Source organism: Ranitomeya variabilis, chromosome 4, assembly GCF_051348905.1.
Source record: "Ranitomeya variabilis isolate aRanVar5 chromosome 4, aRanVar5.hap1, whole genome shotgun sequence".
NCBI classification, from domain to species: domain Eukaryota; kingdom Metazoa; phylum Chordata; class Amphibia; order Anura; family Dendrobatidae; genus Ranitomeya; species Ranitomeya variabilis.
The window spans coordinates 262,465,324-262,485,807 of record NC_135235.1 but is presented as its reverse complement, the minus strand read 5'-3'; the positions used below and the strand labels follow the sequence as shown (position 1 = coordinate 262,485,807).

The 20,484-nt window shown below is 43.2% G+C and overlaps 1 protein-coding gene across 1 annotated transcript in view; it reads left to right on the top strand.

Moving 5' to 3' along the window:
* Positions 1–10,603, top strand: part of LOC143764284 (indolethylamine N-methyltransferase-like) — a 93,555-nt gene extending 82,952 nt beyond the window's left edge. Inside the window, exons 2-3 of the mRNA XM_077249717.1 lie at positions 1,907–2,114; positions 9,922–10,603. Of these exons, the coding sequence (XP_077105832.1) occupies positions 1,907–2,114; positions 9,922–10,345 (632 nt within the window). The 3' untranslated portion in view covers positions 10,346–10,603. The remainder of the gene's footprint in view (positions 1–1,906; positions 2,115–9,921) is intronic.
* The last annotated feature ends 9,881 nt before the right edge of the window (positions 10,604–20,484 follow it).

The window sequence follows — 20,484 nt, the reverse complement described above, 5'->3', positions numbered from 1 at the left end:
CCCTAAGTGCAACCCTAGCCCTAAGTGCAACCGTAGCCCTAAGTGCAACTCTAGCCCTAAGTGCAAACCTAAGTGCAATCCTAACCCTACCCCTAACCCTAACCCTACCCCTAACCCTAACCCTAAACCTACCCCTAACCCTAATGGAAAAACAAAAATAAATATATTTTCTGTACTTTATTATTGTCCCTACCTATGGGGTGATAAAGGGGGGGGGGTTATTTACTATCTTTTTAATTTTGATCGCTGTGATAGAACTTATCACAGCGATCAAAATGCACAGGGAACGAATCTGCCGGCCGGCAGATTCGGCGGGCGCACTGCGCATGCGCCCGCCTTTTTCAAAGATGGCGGAGCCCATGTGAGAAGACCGAGGACATCGGGAGGGACACCGGGACTAGGTAAGTATGGGGGGTGCGATCGGACAGCGGGGGGGTGGGCGGAGGGAAGGACGGGGGAGGGTCGGAGGGGAGAGGAAGGCGCTTAGGACAGGACGGAGGGGTAGGGAACACTGACGGCAGCTGCAGATCGCCGCCGTCAGTCGGTGGGGGGGCCAGATCGGGGTCTCCAGCCATGGCTGATGCTATTGCAGCATCGGCCATGGCTGGATTGTAATATTTCACCAATTTTCATAGGTGAAATATTACAGATTGCTCTGATTGGCTGTTTCACTTTCAACAGCCAGAGCGATCGTAGCCACGGGGGGGTGAAGCCACCCCCCCTGGGCTGTAGCACCACTCCCCCTGTCCCTGCATGTCGGGTGAAATTGGAGTTAACCCTTTCACCCGGCCTGCAGGGACGCGATCCGACCATGACGCATATGCTGCATCACAGGTCGGATTGGCACTGGTTTTCATGATGCATACGCTGCATCAAAGGTCGGGAAGGGTTTAAAATAATTAGGTCAGATTTGAGGTCATCTATGAAGGAGGATCTGGTGGAGGCGATACTATTTCTCAGAACAAATTCGTAGACTGCACAAATGTAATTCAGTACGTTTTTATTGAAAACTGTTTTTTTCCACGTACTGCATAGTGCATAATAAATTGTAAATATGCAAAAGTTTTTTGTTCTAAAATTGTATTCCAATAAATATATTTTATATTCTATCTACAAGGCTTGATTATTGTATCATAATAATGATTAAAAGCCTGATGTTACCATTTTACTACAGTAAATTTATTACTTAATCTTAAACATGAGCCTTCTTGGACTCCACTACAAATCAAAAATATTCACTCTGATTTACTATATCACCTCTCTCGTTTTTACTTCTTCATATGCCGGCTACTATCCCCACCTTAGGGGTAAATCCTAAATTTTGCTTCCCCCTTCTTTCTTCCCCCCTCTTTCTATTCTGTTCTGTTATCTGTTATGTTAAAGATATATTGGTGACCTACTAATTCTAACTTCAGAGTAGTCACTAGTTTACTTCACTTTGCTGTGAACCATTTTTATCATGTTTTACTATGTTTCAGCTGTTTGTATAACCAACTATTTTAACAATGATATTGTTCTTCTAAGAAGAACTGACTACTTCAATTACTGTGAATCTTATCACATGGATATCTCATCACCGCTACTTTTTGATTGTTTTATATGTTAAACTCAATAAAAAGATGTTTAAAACAAATAATCTTAAACATGAGCCATGTATGAGGGAGTCAGAGTAGGTGTCATGGAAATTGATGTGTTGAAGGTTTGACTTACCAACTCCACAGCCGTCTCCAACTTGAAGAATTTGTTGCAAAAAGGTCAATAAATATCACAAGACATAAAAAAATAAACAAGTGTTTAATCCTCCTGTAGTTTACAGTAAAAGTAGTATATTTAGATATTCGTAACTGATATTGTGACCTTTACATCTCTATGTATAAATATTTCAATATTTGAATTTTCTTTGCAGGTCATGTTCAAGGCGATATCTTGATTGACCTCAGTCCTGGTTCCATGGTTCATCATCTTTTTGCAGCTTGTGACTTTTTCAAGCACATCATAGTGCTGAAGATGAGAGACAGATGCATCATGGAGATGAAAAGATGGGTGGACTCACGTACAGGAGCATTTGATTGGAACCATGCCACACAAGCTCATGCTGACATAGAAGGAAACAGGTTAAGCATTTGTCCAAAAATTGTGGGAATTCCACTGTCATTGTTTCTACAGTGCAAATGATATGACTGTGTAATAATAAAGAGCGTACCCTGGCACTAAATATCCTTAATTTCCCCAGCTGCTGATTGAATAGCCAATTCCACAGTTTGCAAAAAAGAAAATGTATTGCAATAGTAGTACACCAACTAGTGCTATGGGAATTTATGAAAAGGACCACTTGAGGTGACGTGTACACTCCCATTTATTTAGATTTATGTAAAATTTTTCATCCTTATATGTATTGCACTTGCCCCAGATTTCCCAACAAATTTCAACATGGTTCAATATGTAAAAAACTTTTGGTCTGGTGGGAAGTAAACGGCTTCTGTCATCAGGCATCATGAAGGAAGCCGTTTGCTTCCAAAACGAGTAGGAATTGATACATTCAGTTTTCCTTACAACCATCATGAAGTCGCGTGACACTGGGTTATTCAAGTTTACCTGCATACTGAATTCACCGGAGTCTTCAACTTACACGGGTGGGGATTTTAGCAAGCAGCTTCAGCTTTAAATCTTCCAGGCGCGCCGTCATCTGTAATGGAACATGTCAGCATTCCAACTACATTTTACGTGGACTGTGCAAAGTGGACATCTTACCAACAGGTGCAAGTAGAGGGACTACTAAGGTTGGTACATTCTGGTCCATTTATTCAGTGTGCAATATTACTATATTCATATTAGATATTTAAAATGTACCTATATTAGCAGACGTAGGAATAATAAGTCTTTGCTTAAAGACATTTCATGGCGGCAATTGGCATTGCCAAACAACGATTAAGCCCGCATGTAATTAGCAATACTTAGTCCTTCATCGAACGGGATTTATTTGGATGTTTCACCCTCAGTTCCATGTGTAGGAAACTTGTGCGAGCCACAGCTAAAGTTTTTTACATATTGAACCATAGCCAATTTTAATGGGAAATCTGGAGCAAGTGCAATACATGTAAGCATAACATTTTTCCATAAGTCTAAATATACTGGAGTGTATACATCACCTCAAGTAGTCCTTTTCATCATTTCCCATAGTGCTAGTTGGCATACTATTCTTATAACTAGGGTTGAGCGACTTTTATTTTTATAGGATCGGGTCGGGTTTTACGAAACCCGACTTTCTCAAAAGTCAGGTCGAGTGAAATCGGCCGATCCTATAAAAAGGTCGGGGTCGGCCGAAACGCGAAACCCAATGCAGTGCAATGGGATACTATGGTTCCCAGGGTCTGAAGGAGAGGAAACTCTCCTTCAGGCCCTGGGATCCATATTTAAGTGTAAAATAAAGAATTAAAATAAAAAATATTGATATACTCACCCTCTGACGAGCCCTGGTAGTAATCGGCATCTTCTGTTCCTAAGAATGAGCGCGTTCAGGGCCTTAGATGACGTCACGGCTTTGTGATTGGTCGCGGCGGCCCACGTGACCGCTCAGCGACCAATCACAAGCCGTGACGTAATTCTCTCAGGTCCTAAATTCCTCATTCTAGGAATTTAGGCCATGAGAATTACGTCACGGCTTGTGATTGGTCGCTGAGCGGTCACGTGGGCCGCCGCGACCAATCACAAAGCCGTGACGTCATCTAAGGCCCTGAACGCGCTCATTCTTAGGAACGGAAGATGCCGATAACTACCAGGGCTCGTCAGAGAGGTGAGTATATCAATATTTTTTATTTTGATTCTTTATTTTACACTTAAATGTGGATTCCGATACCGATTTCCGATATCGCAAACATATCGGAACTCGGTATCGGAATTCCGATACCAGATTCAGAAGATCGCCGACCTCATGGCCGACCCCACACAGGGGTCGGGTCGGGTTTCATGAAACCCGACTTTGCCAAAAGTCGGCGACTTCTGAAAATGGTCGACCTGTTTTGCTCAACCCTACTTATAACAAATGCTATGACTGCAGTCTTAGTGTAATTTTGTGTATCTTTTGTCTACCTTATTTTACAATCGCAACCTATTTTAAAATAAAATTTAGATGCCACTAAGAAAATTCACCCTCTTTGTAGCTGTAGAGTAATGAGTATTGTTGGAAGGGTACAGTAAGGCTTTGTTTCTGTCACATTTTGGTTGGAGGAATAAAATGGCAGCATACAAACATCATCTCTGATGTATATATCCAATATATTCCTCTGATTAGCCATATAGTGGAAATTAGTTATCATTGACCAAAGAGCAAAAAAAGAGCATGTGAGAAAAACTCGAGAGGAGAGTCGGGGGAAACAGATATCCCCCTGCCATTACCATTCTGTGACAGAGCTTACACAGTCACATCTCTCTGGCACCCCCCTACCTTCAGGTCAGTCAGGGAACTGCACCTAGGATAAATAGTCACCAGAGAGGCTGCCCTGTCATGTACTGGTTATTGGGGCTGTTAGGTGCCAGGATTCTCCTGCTGCCCTGGATAGATCCCAAGCATTGTCTGGTGCTGTGGTCTCCCATTCTGGTCCCGCCATTGGGATTGCTGCTCAGCACAAACATCAGTCCCAGAATCTTGCTCAGGCTGGTGATATACCTCTGGTTATTGCTGGCTCTTCAGCTAAGTAAAACTCTGTAAAGTAACTGAGCTGAGTACTCTTGGTCCTGTTCACACAGTGTGGTGTTTAACACTGTGCGTTCAAGGTGTTTCGCTCTCCGTTTAGTTCCGCCATTGCTCACTAGCAGCAGTTCTACATCTCTGCACGGTGGACCCCTGGTTGAGATTGCACTTTATTATTTATTTCATTTAGTACAATCCGCCAACCCTAACAGGGGCATTCTGCAGTGAGGGTGGTATATATATCACCAATCCCAGGCCGGGAATATATATATAAACCGCCGATCTGTCACTGCCATGCTCCCCCAATAACATCAGAATGGTATGCTGCCACCAATTCCTGGTTAGATATTAGCCCGGTCCGTTATCAAGCTTGTATCGGGTCAGAAACCAGCCCCAGGTAGCGTGAAAGTACTAACCAGACTCCTGGACATGGGAAATCAGGTTTCGAGATAAAAGAGCAGCCCAAAATTAATTGATATTTTAATTGCCAAAAGGTGCACTAGATACTACATATATACAGAATAATATACAGATATTACAGCCAGAAGTACAGATATAGGTAGGGTACAGGTTGGGGATAGTAGTTAGCTGTATGTGTCACATTACCATTTCTTCTTACTTGTAAATGGAGGAAAGCTCTCGTATCCACAAGCACCTTCTTAGTTTCTGGTCCGTCACCACGCGTGATGTGATGCGGCTTCTATGGCATAACAATGACAAAGGCAAAAGGTGCACAGCTAGCTTTTAACCCCTAGCTCACCCCTTCCCATATTTGCCACCGTCCCTCTGTGTTGGACTGAATTCTCCTCCCTTTACCTCCTAGCTGAAATAATTCCCAATATCTAGAATGGGTCATAACTTCCAAGGGGGGTCCAAGCGGGACGACTAATGTCTCAATAGGTTCGTTGGGTCTGGACCGATAAGGAGATCCAAATTTTGGTCGACTAAGAGGTTCTGGAGGGCAAGTCTCGATAGCTCGGTATCTGGGACAGCTAGAGAAATATGAGATGCAGGGGTGTGTGCAGAGGTCTCTCAGGGTTTTGGTGGCATATGGAACTTAACCCTGAGATGCACGGTACTTTCATAATTCATCTCTAGATGTCGGTGACGCTCGGTCTAGGGTTTCCATTGATAGATAATTGATGCTGGCTGCCTTGCACAAAAGACAGCAGGGGGTCTCAGCTCTGCTCCTCCTTGCCTTCATTAACACATGGCCTCTAATTCTCTGGCCAAATCATGAAGTTCTGTTCTTTTGGAAATTGTGTACTTGTCCCAAGGGTGGGGGCCACAACCCTGCTGCGCAAGGGAGATCTGTGCATAATCTATGGGGCCAGAATTAATAAATCCAAAATGGAGTCTCCCTCATCCTTCACAGACCATTTAATGGTATACGTTTTTTTTGCAGTGGCTTTCTGTACAGGAAAGCGCGATTTGCTGTGCTTTTCTATTTTGTAAACATTTTTGCCAGCGTATAATACATTAACAGAGAACGATAAGACACTATACAGTATGTGGCCTCATATAAATGAATGGAGTCCTACAGATTTATGCATTTGAAGGCAACAAAACAATTATATTCAAACAATATACACTGCTCAAAAAATAAAGGGAACACTTTAAACAAAAGAATATAACTCCAAGTAAATCAAACTTCTGTAAAATCAAACTGTCCACTAAGGAAGCAACACTGTTTGACAATCAATTTCACATGCTGTTGTGCAAATGGAATAGACAACAAATGGAAATTATTGGCAATTATCAAGACACACTCAATAAAGGAATGGTTCTGCAGGTGGGGACCACAGACCACATCTCAGTACCAATGCTTCCTGGCTGATGTTTTTGTCACTTGTGAATGTTGGTTGTGGTTTTACACTCGTGGCAGCATGAGACGGACTCTACAACCCACACAAGTGGCTCAGATAGTGCAGCTCATACAGGATGGCACATTAATGTGAGCTGTGCCAAGAGGGTTTGCTGTGTCTGTCAACGTAGTGTCCAGAGGCTGGAGGCGCTACCAGGAGACTGGCCAGTCCACCAGGAGATGTGGAGGGGGCCTTAGGAGGGCAACAAACCAGCAGCAGGACCGCTACCTCAGCCTTTGCAAGGAGGAACAGGAGGAGCACTGCCAGAGCCCTGAAAAATGACCTCCAGTAGTCCACAAATATGCATGTCTGCACAAATGGTTAGAAACTGACTCCATGAGGATGGTCTGAGTGCCTGATGTCCACAGATGGGAGTTGTGCTCACAGCCCAACACCGTGCAGGACGCTTGGCATTTGCCACAGAACACCAGGATTGGCAAATTCGCCACTGGTGCCCTGTGCTCTTCACAGATGAAAGCAGGTTCACATTGAGCATATGTGACAGACGTAACAGAGTCTGGAGATGCCATGGATAGCGATCTGCTGCCTGCAACATCCTTGAGCATGACAGGTTTGGCAGTGGGTCAGTAATGGTGTTGGGTGGCACTTCTTTGGAAGGCCACACAGCCCTCCTTGTGCTCGCCAGAGGTAGCTTGACTGCCATTAGGTACTGAGATGAGATCCTCAGACCCCTTGTGAGACCATATGCTGGTGCGGTTGGCCCTGGCTTCCTCCTAATGCAGGACAATGCCAGACCTCATGTGGCTGGAGTGAGTCAGCAGTTCCTGTAAAATGAAGGCATTGAAGCTATGGACTAGCCTGCCCGTTCCCCAGACCTAAATTCAATTGAACACATCTGGAACATCATGTCTCGCACCATCCACTAACATCACATTGCGCCACAGATTGTCCAGGAGTTGGCGGATGCTTTAGTCCAGGTCTGGGAGGAGATCCCTCAGGAGACCATCTGCCGCCTCATCGGGAGCATGCCCAGGCATTTTAGGGAGTTCATACGGGCACATGAAGGCAACACACACACAGCTGAACATCATTTCCTTGCCTTGAGGCATTTCCACTGAAGTTGGATCAGCATGTAATTTGATTTTCCACTTTGATTTTGAGTATCATCCCAATCCAGACGTCCATGGGATATTCATTTTGACTTACTTTGATCATTTTTATGTTTTATTGTTCTCAACACATTCTGCTATGTAATGAATAAAGATTTGCAACTGAAAAATTTAATTCAGTGATATCTAGGATGTGGTACCGTATATACTCGAGTATAAGCCGAGATTTTCAGCCCAAATTTTTGGGCTGAAAGTGCCCCCTCGGCTTATACTCGAGTCATGATCGGTGGTGGGGTCGGCGGGTGAGCACTGTCATATACTCACCTGCTTCCAGGGCTCCTGGCGCCCCCCCTGCACATCACACTGTCTCCGGGTGCCGCAGCCTCTTCCCCTGAGCGGTCACGTGGGACCGCTCATTAGAGAAATGAATAGGCTGCTCCACCTCCCATAGGGGCGGAGCCGCGTATTCATTTCTCTAATGAAGCGGTGCCGGTGACCGCTGATAGAGGAAGAGGCTGCAGCACCGAAGACAGGCAGGGGGAAGGAGCGGGACGCCGGGAGCAGGTAAGTATCGCATATTCACCTGTCCTCGTTCCACACGCCGGGCGTCGCGCCATCTTCCCGGCGTCTCTCTGCACTGACTGTTCAGGCAGAGGGCGCGATGACGCATATAGTGTGCGCGCCGCCCTCTGCCTGATCAGTCAGTGCGGAGAGACGCCGGGAAGATGGCGCCGAGGAGCTGCTAGCAAGACAGGTGAGTATGTGTTTGTTTTTTTTTTAATTGCAGCAGCTGCAGCACAGATTTATGTGGAGCATCTATGGGGCAATGGTGCAGAGCACTATATGGCACATCTATGGGGCAACGGTGCAGAGCACTATATGGCAGAGCTATGGGGCAATGGTGCAGAGCACTATATGGCAGAGCTATGGGGCAACGGTGCAGAGCACTATATGGCAGAGCTATGGGGCAACGGTGCAGAGCACTATATGGCACAGCTATCTATGGGGCAACGGTGCAGAGTACTATATGGCACAGCTATGGGGCAACGGTGCAGAGCACTATATGGCACAGCTATGGGGCAACGGTGCAGAGCACTATATGGCACAGCTATCTATGGGGCAACGGTGCAGAGTACTATATGGCACAGCTATGGGGCAATAATGGTGCAGAGCACTATATGGCAGAGCTATGGGGCAACGGTGCAGAGCACTATATGGCAGAGCTATGGGGCAACGGTGCAGAGCACTATATGGCACAGCTATGGGGCAACGGTGCAGAGTACTATATGGCACAGCTATGGGGCAATAATGGTGCAGAGCACTATATGGCAGAGCTATGGGGCAACGGTGCAGAGCACTCTATGGCACAGCTATGAGGCAACGGTGCAGAGCACTATATGGCACAGCTATGGGGCAACGGTGCAGAGTACTATATGGCACAGCTATGGGGCAACGGTGCAGAGCACTATATGGCACAGCCATGGGGCAACGGTGCAGAGCACTATATGGCACAGCTATGGGGCAACGGTGCAGAGCACTATATGGCACAGCTATGGGGCAACGGTGCAGAGCACTATATGGCACAGCTATGGGGCAACGGTGCAGAGCACTATATGGCACAGCTATGGGGCAACGGTGCAGAGCACTATATGGCACAGCTATGGGGCAACGGTGCAGAGCACTATATGGCACAGTTATGGGGCAATGGTGCAGAGCACTATATGGCACAGCTATGGGGCAACGCTGCAGAGCATTATATATATGGCACAGCTATCTATGGGGCAACGGTGCAGAGCATTGTATATATGGCACAGCTTTATGTGGAGCATCTATGGGGCCATAATGAACGGTGCAGAGCATTATATATGGCACAGCTTTATGTGGAGCATCTATGGGGCCATAATGAACGGTGCAGAGCATTATATATGGCACAGCTTTATGTGGAGCATCTATGGGGCCATAATGAATGGTATGGAGTATCTATTTCTAATTTTGAAATTCACCGGTAGCTGCTGCATTTTCCACCCTAGGCTTATACTCGAGTCAATAAGTTTTCCCAGTTTTTTGTGGCAAAATTAGGGGGGTCGGCTTATACTCGGGTCGGCTTATACTCGAGTATATACGGTATTTTAGTGTTTCCTTTATTTTTTTGAGCAGTGTATAATAGTCTTGGAGGATTCAAGTATTTCCTCAACTGAAAGTCAATGATCCAGAGCTAACCACTGAGCTATAAATCCGTCTTATTCAGTATTGACTGGGGGACTATAATTTTCACAATTTTTCTCATTTATTTCAGTGATCAGTTACAGGACAAAGAAGGAAAAGTGCGAACAGCCCTTCAACATATTGTGAAATGTGACCTTGAGAAAGAAAATATTATGGATCCGATCGTCTTACCACCAGCAGATTGTATCATCAGTTTTGGGCTTCTCGATATGATCTGCAAAGATAAAGATGATTACATTAGATATCTCAGGAAGCTCTTAAAGTTGCTGAAACCTGGAGGGCACATTATATTAATTGGTTGCTTAGAGATGACATTTTACACAATTGGGAAACAAAAGTTCCATGCTTTGAATTATGATGAGGATTTTGCCAGGAAAGCTCTAGTTGGAGAAGGTTTTATCATTGACCGTTGTGAGGCTAAAAAGAGAACAGTTATGAATGACCACACTGATTATAAGGCCTTGATATTCATTGCAGCTCACAAAGAGATGTAGGTCTATGACACAAGATGAGTTGTCATGTCAAATGTTTTATGTAAAGCTTAAATCCTACAAAAAAATCCTTAATTTGTGTCTAGTGCATGATTCAAATGTATAAAAATATAATTGTTCTTTATTTATTATAAAATGCATTGTGCACAATGTGTCCCTGGGGGAATTACTGAAGAATATCCATTCACACTCATGTCTTCCACCAAGGAGTTGGATCTTTAATATTATAAATGCACACAATAAAGTCATTATAAGAGGACAGATGTCCGATTTTCCTACTTGTGTCCTTTACTAAGACAAAACTTTTCACACTTACCTCTAAATTTTGAAAAAAATTATTTATGAGCAAGCAGAAACAAAAATCAAATCAGATCAAATTAATTTTTGACAGATATCTGCTTTTAATTAGCATCTTGTTCCAATGAACTTTTATATAAATATTTCCTTTTTACCAGGAAAACCTACTGGATCAAGAATTTGAAAATTAGAGACCTCCAAGGTATAAATTCTAAAAGGGATGTGATGTTCATCAATAATAACCATTCCTATTTTATTTAATGGCCTCAGCTTAATCTCAAGCCATGGTGACTTGATGGATGAATGCTGTGGTGAGATGGATCTTGTGCAAGGCTAAACAGGCCAACCAGGGTCTTCTCCGCTGTTATCTTGAAAGTATCAAGCCATCGGGATGCTGATCTTTCTCTTTGCTTTGTTCCTTCTATTCTTCCATCCATATTGTTCTTCTCCAGTGATTGCTCTCTTTGTATGATGTGTTCACAGTAGGCAAATCATAGCTTGGTGATCCTTGCTTCCATTGACATGTTTGGCTTGATTTTTTCCAAAATTGATTAGTTTGTTCTTGCATTCCATGGTATTGACAACATCCTTCTCTAGCACCACATTTCGTAGTTGTCGATTCTTCCTCTGCCTTAATTCTTTATCGTCCATATTTCGCATGCGTATGTATAACCATTCTACATAGAGACAATAGGTTATTATTTTATCTATTTTCTATGGTTCTTAAGGTACCGTCACATTAAGCGACGCTGCAGCGATATCGACAACGATGCCGATCGCTGCAGCGTCGCTGTGTGGTCGCTGGAGAGCTGTCACACAGACAGCTCTCCAGCGACCAACGATGCCGAAGTCCCCGGGTAACCAGGGTAAACATCGGGTTCAGGGCCGCGCTTAGTAACCCGATGTTTACCCTGGTTACCAGTGTAAATGTAAAAAAAAACAAACACTACATACTTACATTGCCGTGTCTGTCACGTCCCTCGCCTTCAGCTTCCCTGCACTGTGTAAGCGCCGGCCCTAAGCACAGCGGTGACGTCACCGCTGTGCTTTGCTTTACGGCCGGCACTGACACATTCAGTGCAGGAAGCTCTGAGCAGCAGCGCGGACGCCGGGGGACGTGACAGACATCAGAGGGTGAGTATGTAGTGTATTTTTTTTACTTTTACAATGGTAACCAGGGTAAATATCGGGTTACTAAGTGCGGCCTTGCGCTTAGTAACCCGATATTTACCCTGGTTACCATTGTAAAACATTGCTGGCATCGTTGCTTTTGCTGTCAAACACGACGATACACGCCGATCTGACGACCAAATAAAGTTCTGGACTTTCAGCAACGACCAGCGATCTCACAGCGGGATCCAGATCGCTGCTGCGTGTCAAACACAATGATATCGCTATCTAGGATGATGCAACGTCACGGATCGTTGTCGTTCTCGTTGCAAAGACGTTTAGTGTGAAGGTACCTTTAGAGATGAGTGAATCAAGCAAATTTCAAATTTAGCTGTTTGCTTAGTGGAAATTCTGTTTGTAGAAAATTATTTCTCTGCAAATTGAATAACCCTTGTTATGCAGGGTGGGCCATTTATATGGATACACCTAAATATAATGGGAATGGTTGGTGATATCAACTTCCTGTTTGTGACACATTAGAATATGGGAGGGGTAACATTTTTCAAGATTGGTTGTGACCATGGTAACCATTTTGAAGTTGGCCATTTTGGATTCAACTTTATTTTTTCCAATGGGAAGAGGGTAATGTGACACATCAAACTTGTTGAGAATTTCACAAGAAAAACAATGGTGTGCTTGGTTTTAACATAACTTTATTCTTTCATGAGTTATTTACAAGTTTATTACCACTTATAAAATGTGTTCAAAGTGCTGCCCCTTGTGTTGGATTGTCAATGCAACTCACTTCTCCCACTCTTGACACACTGATAGCAACAACGCAGAAGAAATGCTAGAACAGGCTTCCAGTATCCGGTGTTTTCAGATGCTGCACATGGTATGGTGTGGTATATGGTGTGCAAAGATAGTGGGGCCATTCTTCATCAATGGAAACCTCAATGCCACTGGATATCTGATATTGCTACATGATGATGTTTTGCTCTCTTTATTCACTGAATATGGCATGTTCCCTAAGTTTTTCCAGCAAGATGGTGCACCACCACATTATGGGTGTCAGGTCTGAGCATTCCTACATGAACAGTTTCCTGGAAAGTGGATTGGTCATCGTGAGCAAGTTGAATGGCCACCAAGGTCTCCTGATCTTTAGACTTATTTCTTTGGGGTCATCTGACAGCAATTGTCTAAGCTGTGAAGATACAAGATGTGCTATCTCATTTTTCTTGTGAAATTCTCAATAATTTTGATGTGTCACATGACCCTCTTTCCAATGGAAAAAATAAAGTTGGATCCAATATAGCCAACTTAAAAATGGCCGCCATGGTCACCACCCATCTTGAAAAGTGTTCCCCCTCCCATATACTAATGTGCCACAAACAGGAAATTGATATCACCAACCATTCCCATTTTATTTAGGTGACCTAAAGGAGACAATTTCAGGCAGGTACATATAAAATATTTGCTACATATGTGGAAGTAGAATAAAAGTAAAACTTTAACTGTTTAAGACTTCAGCTTTAAAACTGAAGATATAAATGAATGCAGCCTAAAAGGGACCAGACAGGTTCTGAACCATCAGATTTTCCATATTACTGGACAGCCATTGAAAAGTCTATCTTCCTTCTAAGGTTGAAACACCAGCGAAAAAGGGAGCAGAGACACTGAAGTTACATAGAAAATGGTAGATATTTTATTAATAACAAATATCAAAAAAGTGACATACAAATAATCAACATGACAGAATATTAAAAAGTTCCACCATGTGGAGAGGAAGAAAGCCAGCCAGTACACTGAAGGTAAGGCACACCAAACACAATATGACCTGGGTAAGTATCACATACAAAGGTTCCCTGGGATAACAGTATTCCTACAATGAGGGATCGTCTCCCAGGTGCCAAAATAGAGCCCCATGTTTTACCAAAAATCATATGATATAGTATCAAGCCATGTCACAGAGGTAATAGCAACTTACCCATCATAAGTCAGACTTCTTAGTGTTGCCTTCCCACCACCACTGACGCGCGTTTTGCGTAATCGCTTTCTCAAAGGGGGAGTGATAAAGGTGTCTCACACTTCCTGCACCATTTATAGGAGGTCTGCACACCAGTGTGATTGGCGCATGCACACCCGAATCCCAACACAAGAAAAATGCATAGTCCATAGGCGTCATAGTGCGGCGCGCATGGGGGGCGAAACAAGTCGCTCCTGGTACCTAATATCCACCCGCGCCGCACCTGTTATAGACACCATAGGGGTTAAGCAGTGTTGGGTAAATCAGGCCGCGCATGCGCACCACTCGCGCCAAAGATCCTATGATGTGAGAGACCGGAACTAAAAGGGACCCGGTCAGAGCCATATTGCGCCTGCGTAGATCCCGAGTCTCATCTCCCTGGATACGCGATTCATATCGTCATGGTAAGCACATTGCGCCTGCGCACAACTCACACCAAAATAGCCGGAGTAAACAAAATATCAGTGTTAGAACTATTCAAAGACTGGACCCGAATCCAAATGCGCCTATATGTAAACCACATCCCATCTCTCAAGACGCACGGATACATCACGAGATCTAATTTACAAAGTGCGAGCAAGCAATATATCATAACGCTAATCAGCTGCAAACACAAAAATAATAAGATAAAAATTGTATATCAAAGTCCCATGCCTTGTGTGCTACATACGGGCATGTCAGTACCTCAAAGAGATTTAACTAAAGAAAGAAGAGGAAAAAGTCAAAAAGGGGAAAGGAACAAAAGTATGGAATAAAATATACTAAAATATGTGTAAAAATGATAAGAATGATAAGAATCCAAATCAGTGAAAGCGAGTCACAAGAAACATTCTAACATGTGATCTAGTGTACAGGACACACGTATCCCATGAATAAATAACATTGACAATATATAGTGCATATACCTTTGCTCTTTTCCCCTTTTCAACTATAACAGGTGGTATAAACTGCTGATTTATAGCAATCCACTGTCAATGGGTCTGAAAATTTGAATCAAATTTAATAAAGAACATTACAACACATAATTAACTATTGGTAACAACTGAGGGGAATGAGGGGAAACACATAGAGACAGGAGTGTATACTCTACAAACATTTGAGATAAGTGACATCATTGAGGTAGGTGTCACGGAGTTACCACAACAGAGCAGTGACAGAAGACCGCAGTGTCTGATGGCTCCTGCTTCACCGCTGAGAAGAAGCACTTCTCCGGTGTATTAAATGTGTTTGACTGGGCAGGGGTTAATTGGCCATGCGGAAATCCCTGCACTCAGCTGTGCTTGGTTAGCCACTACTCTCTCCTATAAAAGCTAGGCCTTCTAGCCAGATCCTTGTCTGAGTTAGAACTTGCTAGACAGACCTGGAGAGTGAAGAGCTGGTATCTGGAGAGCTGGTGGAGTTTATTGTGCAACTGTTGCTTGGTTTGTACGCTTGGAAATTCCTCATCCTTACGTGCCCTATTTTCTTCACCCATCCTTCACACCCTGGTGAATACCTCTGTTATTTGTGAGAGTATATTTGTGTGAGTGGAATTTTCTTTTACCCTTGTCTTTGATCCCTTGTCTGTCAGGTTGGTGCACTGCGGCACATGGTAGCGACTCTCTTCCCCCCAGTGGAAGAAGGGGACAGATGCAGGGCTACAGCTAGGAGACAGGGCAAGGGTGGAGGCCCCGACATCCTCGTCATCTGAAGTATTCTGGGGAACAGGGTGAGGTAGGACGCCCCCTAGTCCTAGGGCCAGGAAAGGTGCCCCTGGCCCCAGTTTACTCGCCAGTCCTATCGTGACAGTAGGAGTGTATACATTTCAAATAAGTGATATCATTACAATATGGTTGAACTCATCAAAACTAGGTTGGGATATATATATCTTTCCCTTCACAAACATACCCCTCCCCTACCCATCTCTTCTACTTCTATGAAGGCGAATTAGGGAAAATTAGGGGAAGCCGCTATGGAGCAAGGGCGCCATAACGTGTCCCTCTAGGGTGCCAACCTCTGCTGGCAGGTATGGAAATAATTTGTTAGATGTTTGTAGGGAAACTATCCCCTTAGCTCTATATATTCTGGATGACTAGGAGGAATGAGATTGAAATATTAAATATAATTTTTGCTAACATGACTGTCCCACCGATCTTTCTATGTTCCTCTTGGCAGAGATTGGTCTAGCAAGGGTGGACTACCTTGTGACCTAAAACTTGACACTATCTTTCTCTGCCCCAAATAGGACAAAGATAATATTTCAGTATTGATAAGTAGCCCCTGTTATAGAGCAAACTGAGGGCAGCAAGGTAAGCTGCTGTGGAGCAGGGGTGCCAATTCCTAAATCCCTAGGGTGCCAACATCCGTTGTTAGGTAGGGATGGATTCACAGTCTAGAGCAGGGAGAACATCCCTCTATCTGTTTGTATATTTATAGGTATCTATATATATAATTGTCTAAGGGTTTAATTGTCTGTCCTGAAAATCCCATGTCGCTAATTGGTCGAGGCCAGCTGGCCTCGACCAATCAGCGATGGGCATTGTCCTCCACTGCTGTCAAGTGCCGCCATTGTGTTGTCTAAGGGTCTAATTGTCTGTCTGTCTCGGAAATCCCACCTTGATGATTGGTCGAGGCCAGCCGGCCTTGACCAAACAGCGACGGGCACAGTCTGCCGCGAATTCTGGAATCATCATTGTCCTCCACTGCTGTCAAGTGCCGCCATTGTGTAGGGTGTGTGCCTGCGTCTCCCTGTATGGGCGGCATCTCCCTGTGTTTCTATCGTAGAATGGGTCGTAAATGAAAGTACGCCAATGAGGATGACAGAAAAGCAGCAGCAGCAGCAACAAAACGACAACATCGGGAACAGGAGACACCACAACAAACTGCCGCCAGACAAGCCCAGGTTGTGGAATCTCACAGACAACGTTGCCAACAGGAGACACCACAACAAACTGCTGCTAGACAAGCCCAGGATGTGGAATCTCACAGACACCGTCGCCAACCGGAGACACCACAACAAACTGTTGTACGACAGGAACAACATGATCGCCAAATTCATAAAAAACTAATGCTCTACCAACTAAGGCACGACCAGGACAATATTCAACAACTTGCACATTACGTAACAGACAATGAAAGTACAATTCATGAACACTACTGTGGGAATATGAATGCAGTTTGCTCTAAATGCGACTCTCTGAATTTCATTGATGAAAAACCATCTGACAATCAGTTTACTCAATGCTGCCAAAAAGGAAAAGTTATGCTACCGAGACCTCACTACTCAGATCTGTTTGAGCAGTTAATGAAAGGAATGCATCAAAACAGTAGAAATTTCATGGAAAATATCAGAAGCATCAACAGTTCTCATGCGTTTGCTTCATTCGGTGCCAACATTGCACCCTGGATTTGGACCGTATTGTTTTAAAATTCACGGCCAGATCTACCACCGCAGTGGAACACTTCACCCAGAAATAGGACAACCACCAAAATTTGCACAATTATACGTCATTGATACAAATGAGGCTACAGAACAAAGGATGAACCTAAAACAAAACGAAAAGTGTGATGCTGAACTGATGAACCAAATTGCTGTACATTTACAAAACATAAGCCCATTTGCCGCCGCATATCGCATGCTAAAAGACGTTCAAGCTGAGGAGGAACAGAGGGCTATACAAAATGGTACTGAAATGCCTTCTATTGTCATGGCCATTAAACAAGAACATAAACAGAATCCTCGACTTTACAACAAACCACGTGTAAGTGAGGTCGCAGTTGTTTTTCAAAACGATGATGGAGAACCTCCTTTTCAAAGGGATATATTAGTCCATCTTAAGCCAGACCAAAACAACCCTTTGGTTCCTAAGACACAACGAATTAGCATTTTGCACAGCAACCTTGATGCTCTTCTGTATCCGCTATTCTTTCCAAGAGGTGAACAAGGGTGGCATGAAAACCTAAACCAACAAGGAACTTCAAGAAGAATTACACAGCTGCAATACTACAGTTTTCGTCTGTCTGTCCGAAATTACTTCAATCCTATTTTAAACGGTGGGAAACTGACACAACAGTACTTAGTTGACGCATATGTTAAAATTGAAGCTAATCATCTAAATTTCATAAGAATGAACCAAAAACAACTTAAAGTTGAAGACTACTGCGTTCTTCAAGAACATTTGCAAAAACAATCAACTGAAAAGGGAATTCCAATTGGAAAAACAGTAATCCTCCCGTCGTCGTTTGAAGGTAGCCCCCGCAACATGCAACAGCGTTATCAAGCTGCAATGGCAATAGTAACAAAGTTTGGAAGACCTGACATTTTTGTGACAATGACCTGTAATCCTAAATGGCCGGAAATTACTTAAAATCTAGAACCCTGGCAAAAAGTTGAACACAGGTCGGACGTAGTCGCACGTGTATTTCAACTGAAACTCATCAGCCTTTTGAAAGACATCAAAAATGGGCTTTTTGGAACAGTCGTGGCAATGGTACACGTCATAGAGTTTCAGAAACGAGGTCTCCCATATGCGCATATACTAATTATCTTAGACACGGATTCCAAGATTCGTACGGAGGAAGAAATCGACAATATAGTGTGGGCTAAAATTCCTAACCAAGAAAAGTATCCTGAACTGTATAATATTGTAGTCTCTCATATGGTTCATGGCCCATGCGGTGTAGCAAATCCAAAAAGTCCATGCATGGAAAATGAAAAGTGTACAAAAGGGTTTCCAAAGGAGTTGAAACAGCACACTGTTAAAGACTTGGATGGCTACCCATCCTACCAGCGACAACACAATGATAACATTGCTTGCAACAAAAAAATTATAAATAACTCATGGATAGTCCCATACAACCCGTACTTATCAAAATGCTACAACTGTCACATCAACGTAGAAATCTGTGCTTCAATAAAAAGTGTAAAATATCTCTTCAAGTACATCTACAAGGGGCATGACAAAGCTAACATCGAAATACAACAGAAAACAGTCAATCACGATGAATCATCAACTTTTGTTGACTCAAGATATGTCAGTGCTCCAGAAGCTGCTTGGAGAATATTTGCATTTCCAATGCATTCACAGTCCCATGCCATTATACGTTTAGCTATTCATTTACCAAATCAACAGCAGCTTTATTTCTTTGAAGATGCTGAAGTCAAAGATGTCTCAAAAACTTTAAGCACGACATCAACATTAATGGAATGGTTTTTGCTGAACCAACGTGACGAAAACGCAAGGCAGTATTTGTGCCGAGAGATTCCAGAGCATTACATTTGGAATAAAACTTGGAATCCAAGACAACGAGGAGTTAGCAAAATAATTGGACGCATGTATACTGTTAGTGTCAAGGATCAAGAAAGATATTGCCTTCGGCTGTTACTACTACATATCAAAGGAGCTAAAACTTATGACGATTTGAAAACAGTTAACGGAGTATTGCACGATACATTTAAAGCTGCAGCTTTGGCTTTAGGACTTCTATTGGATGATACTGTGTGGAAACTTACTTTAGAAGATGCAGTTACCCTACATATTGCTAAGCAACTTCGTGAATTGTTTGCCTACATCTGTGTATTTGGACCGCCTACAAATCCAGCTCAACTTTGGACAAATTTTAAAGAACATCTAATCGAGGACTACTGCTTACGTCTTTACAACAGAAGTGGAAGTTGTCAAAATTGCGAATCTTATGCCATGCAAGATGCCCAAAATATCTTACTACTACATGGAAAAACGTTTTCAGACTTTAATTTGCCCCAGCCTGCCATTCAAGTTCCACAAGTTCCAGAGTATGACGAAGCTTACGAATTATTGTTGGCAACAGAGAAGACAAACTCCTTAAATGAACAACAACGGATTGCATATGACACTATTGTGAGCGCTATAGAAAACCAAGCAGATGCAAGGCCAAAATGTTTCTTTATTGACGGTCCAGGAGGAAGCGGTAAAACATACTTCTATGAAGTTATAATGCATCACGTTAGAGGGTTGGGAAAAGTCGTATTGCCATTGGCTACAACAGGGATTGCAGCAAACCTTTTACGAGGAGGTTGCATTATCCATTCACTCTTTGGGATACCAGTTCCAGTCAATGAAATCTCTATTTCCAGAATAAAACAAGACACATTTGCAGGAAGACTGTTAAAAAATGCACATGTTTCATACTTGACGAGTGCACCATGGCACCCAAATATGCTTTGCACTTAATTGACAGACTTCTGCGTGAAGTAATGACTACAAATGTTGCTGAAAAAAATAAAAGTCCGTTTGGAGGTAAAGTTTTTGTCATTGGCAGAGATTTTAGGCAATGCCTTCCAGTCATACCAAATGGAACAAGAACAAGTGTTATCGAGTCCAGCTTAAAAATGGCTGACCTTTGGAAACAGTTCAATAAACTCCAACTAATTAACAATATGCGATCTTTGGACCCAGAGTATAGCAACTGGCTTCTTAAACTTGGCAACGGTGAACTTAGCGATGAATACAACCTTGGAGAAGATATTATTGAAATACCAGAAGACATGCACTGACTGCATCGTAACTGATGTTTTTGGATAATGCATTGAAATTGATGTGAACGACCAAAGCAGTGTTGAGAGGGCCTCTTCTCATGCAATTCTCTGTCCCAAGAATGATGACGTGGCTCTGCTAAATTCCCAGGTGATGGATAGAATGCCTGGTGAGTATAAGTTGTATAAAAGTGATGATTCAGTGGATGTAGACAA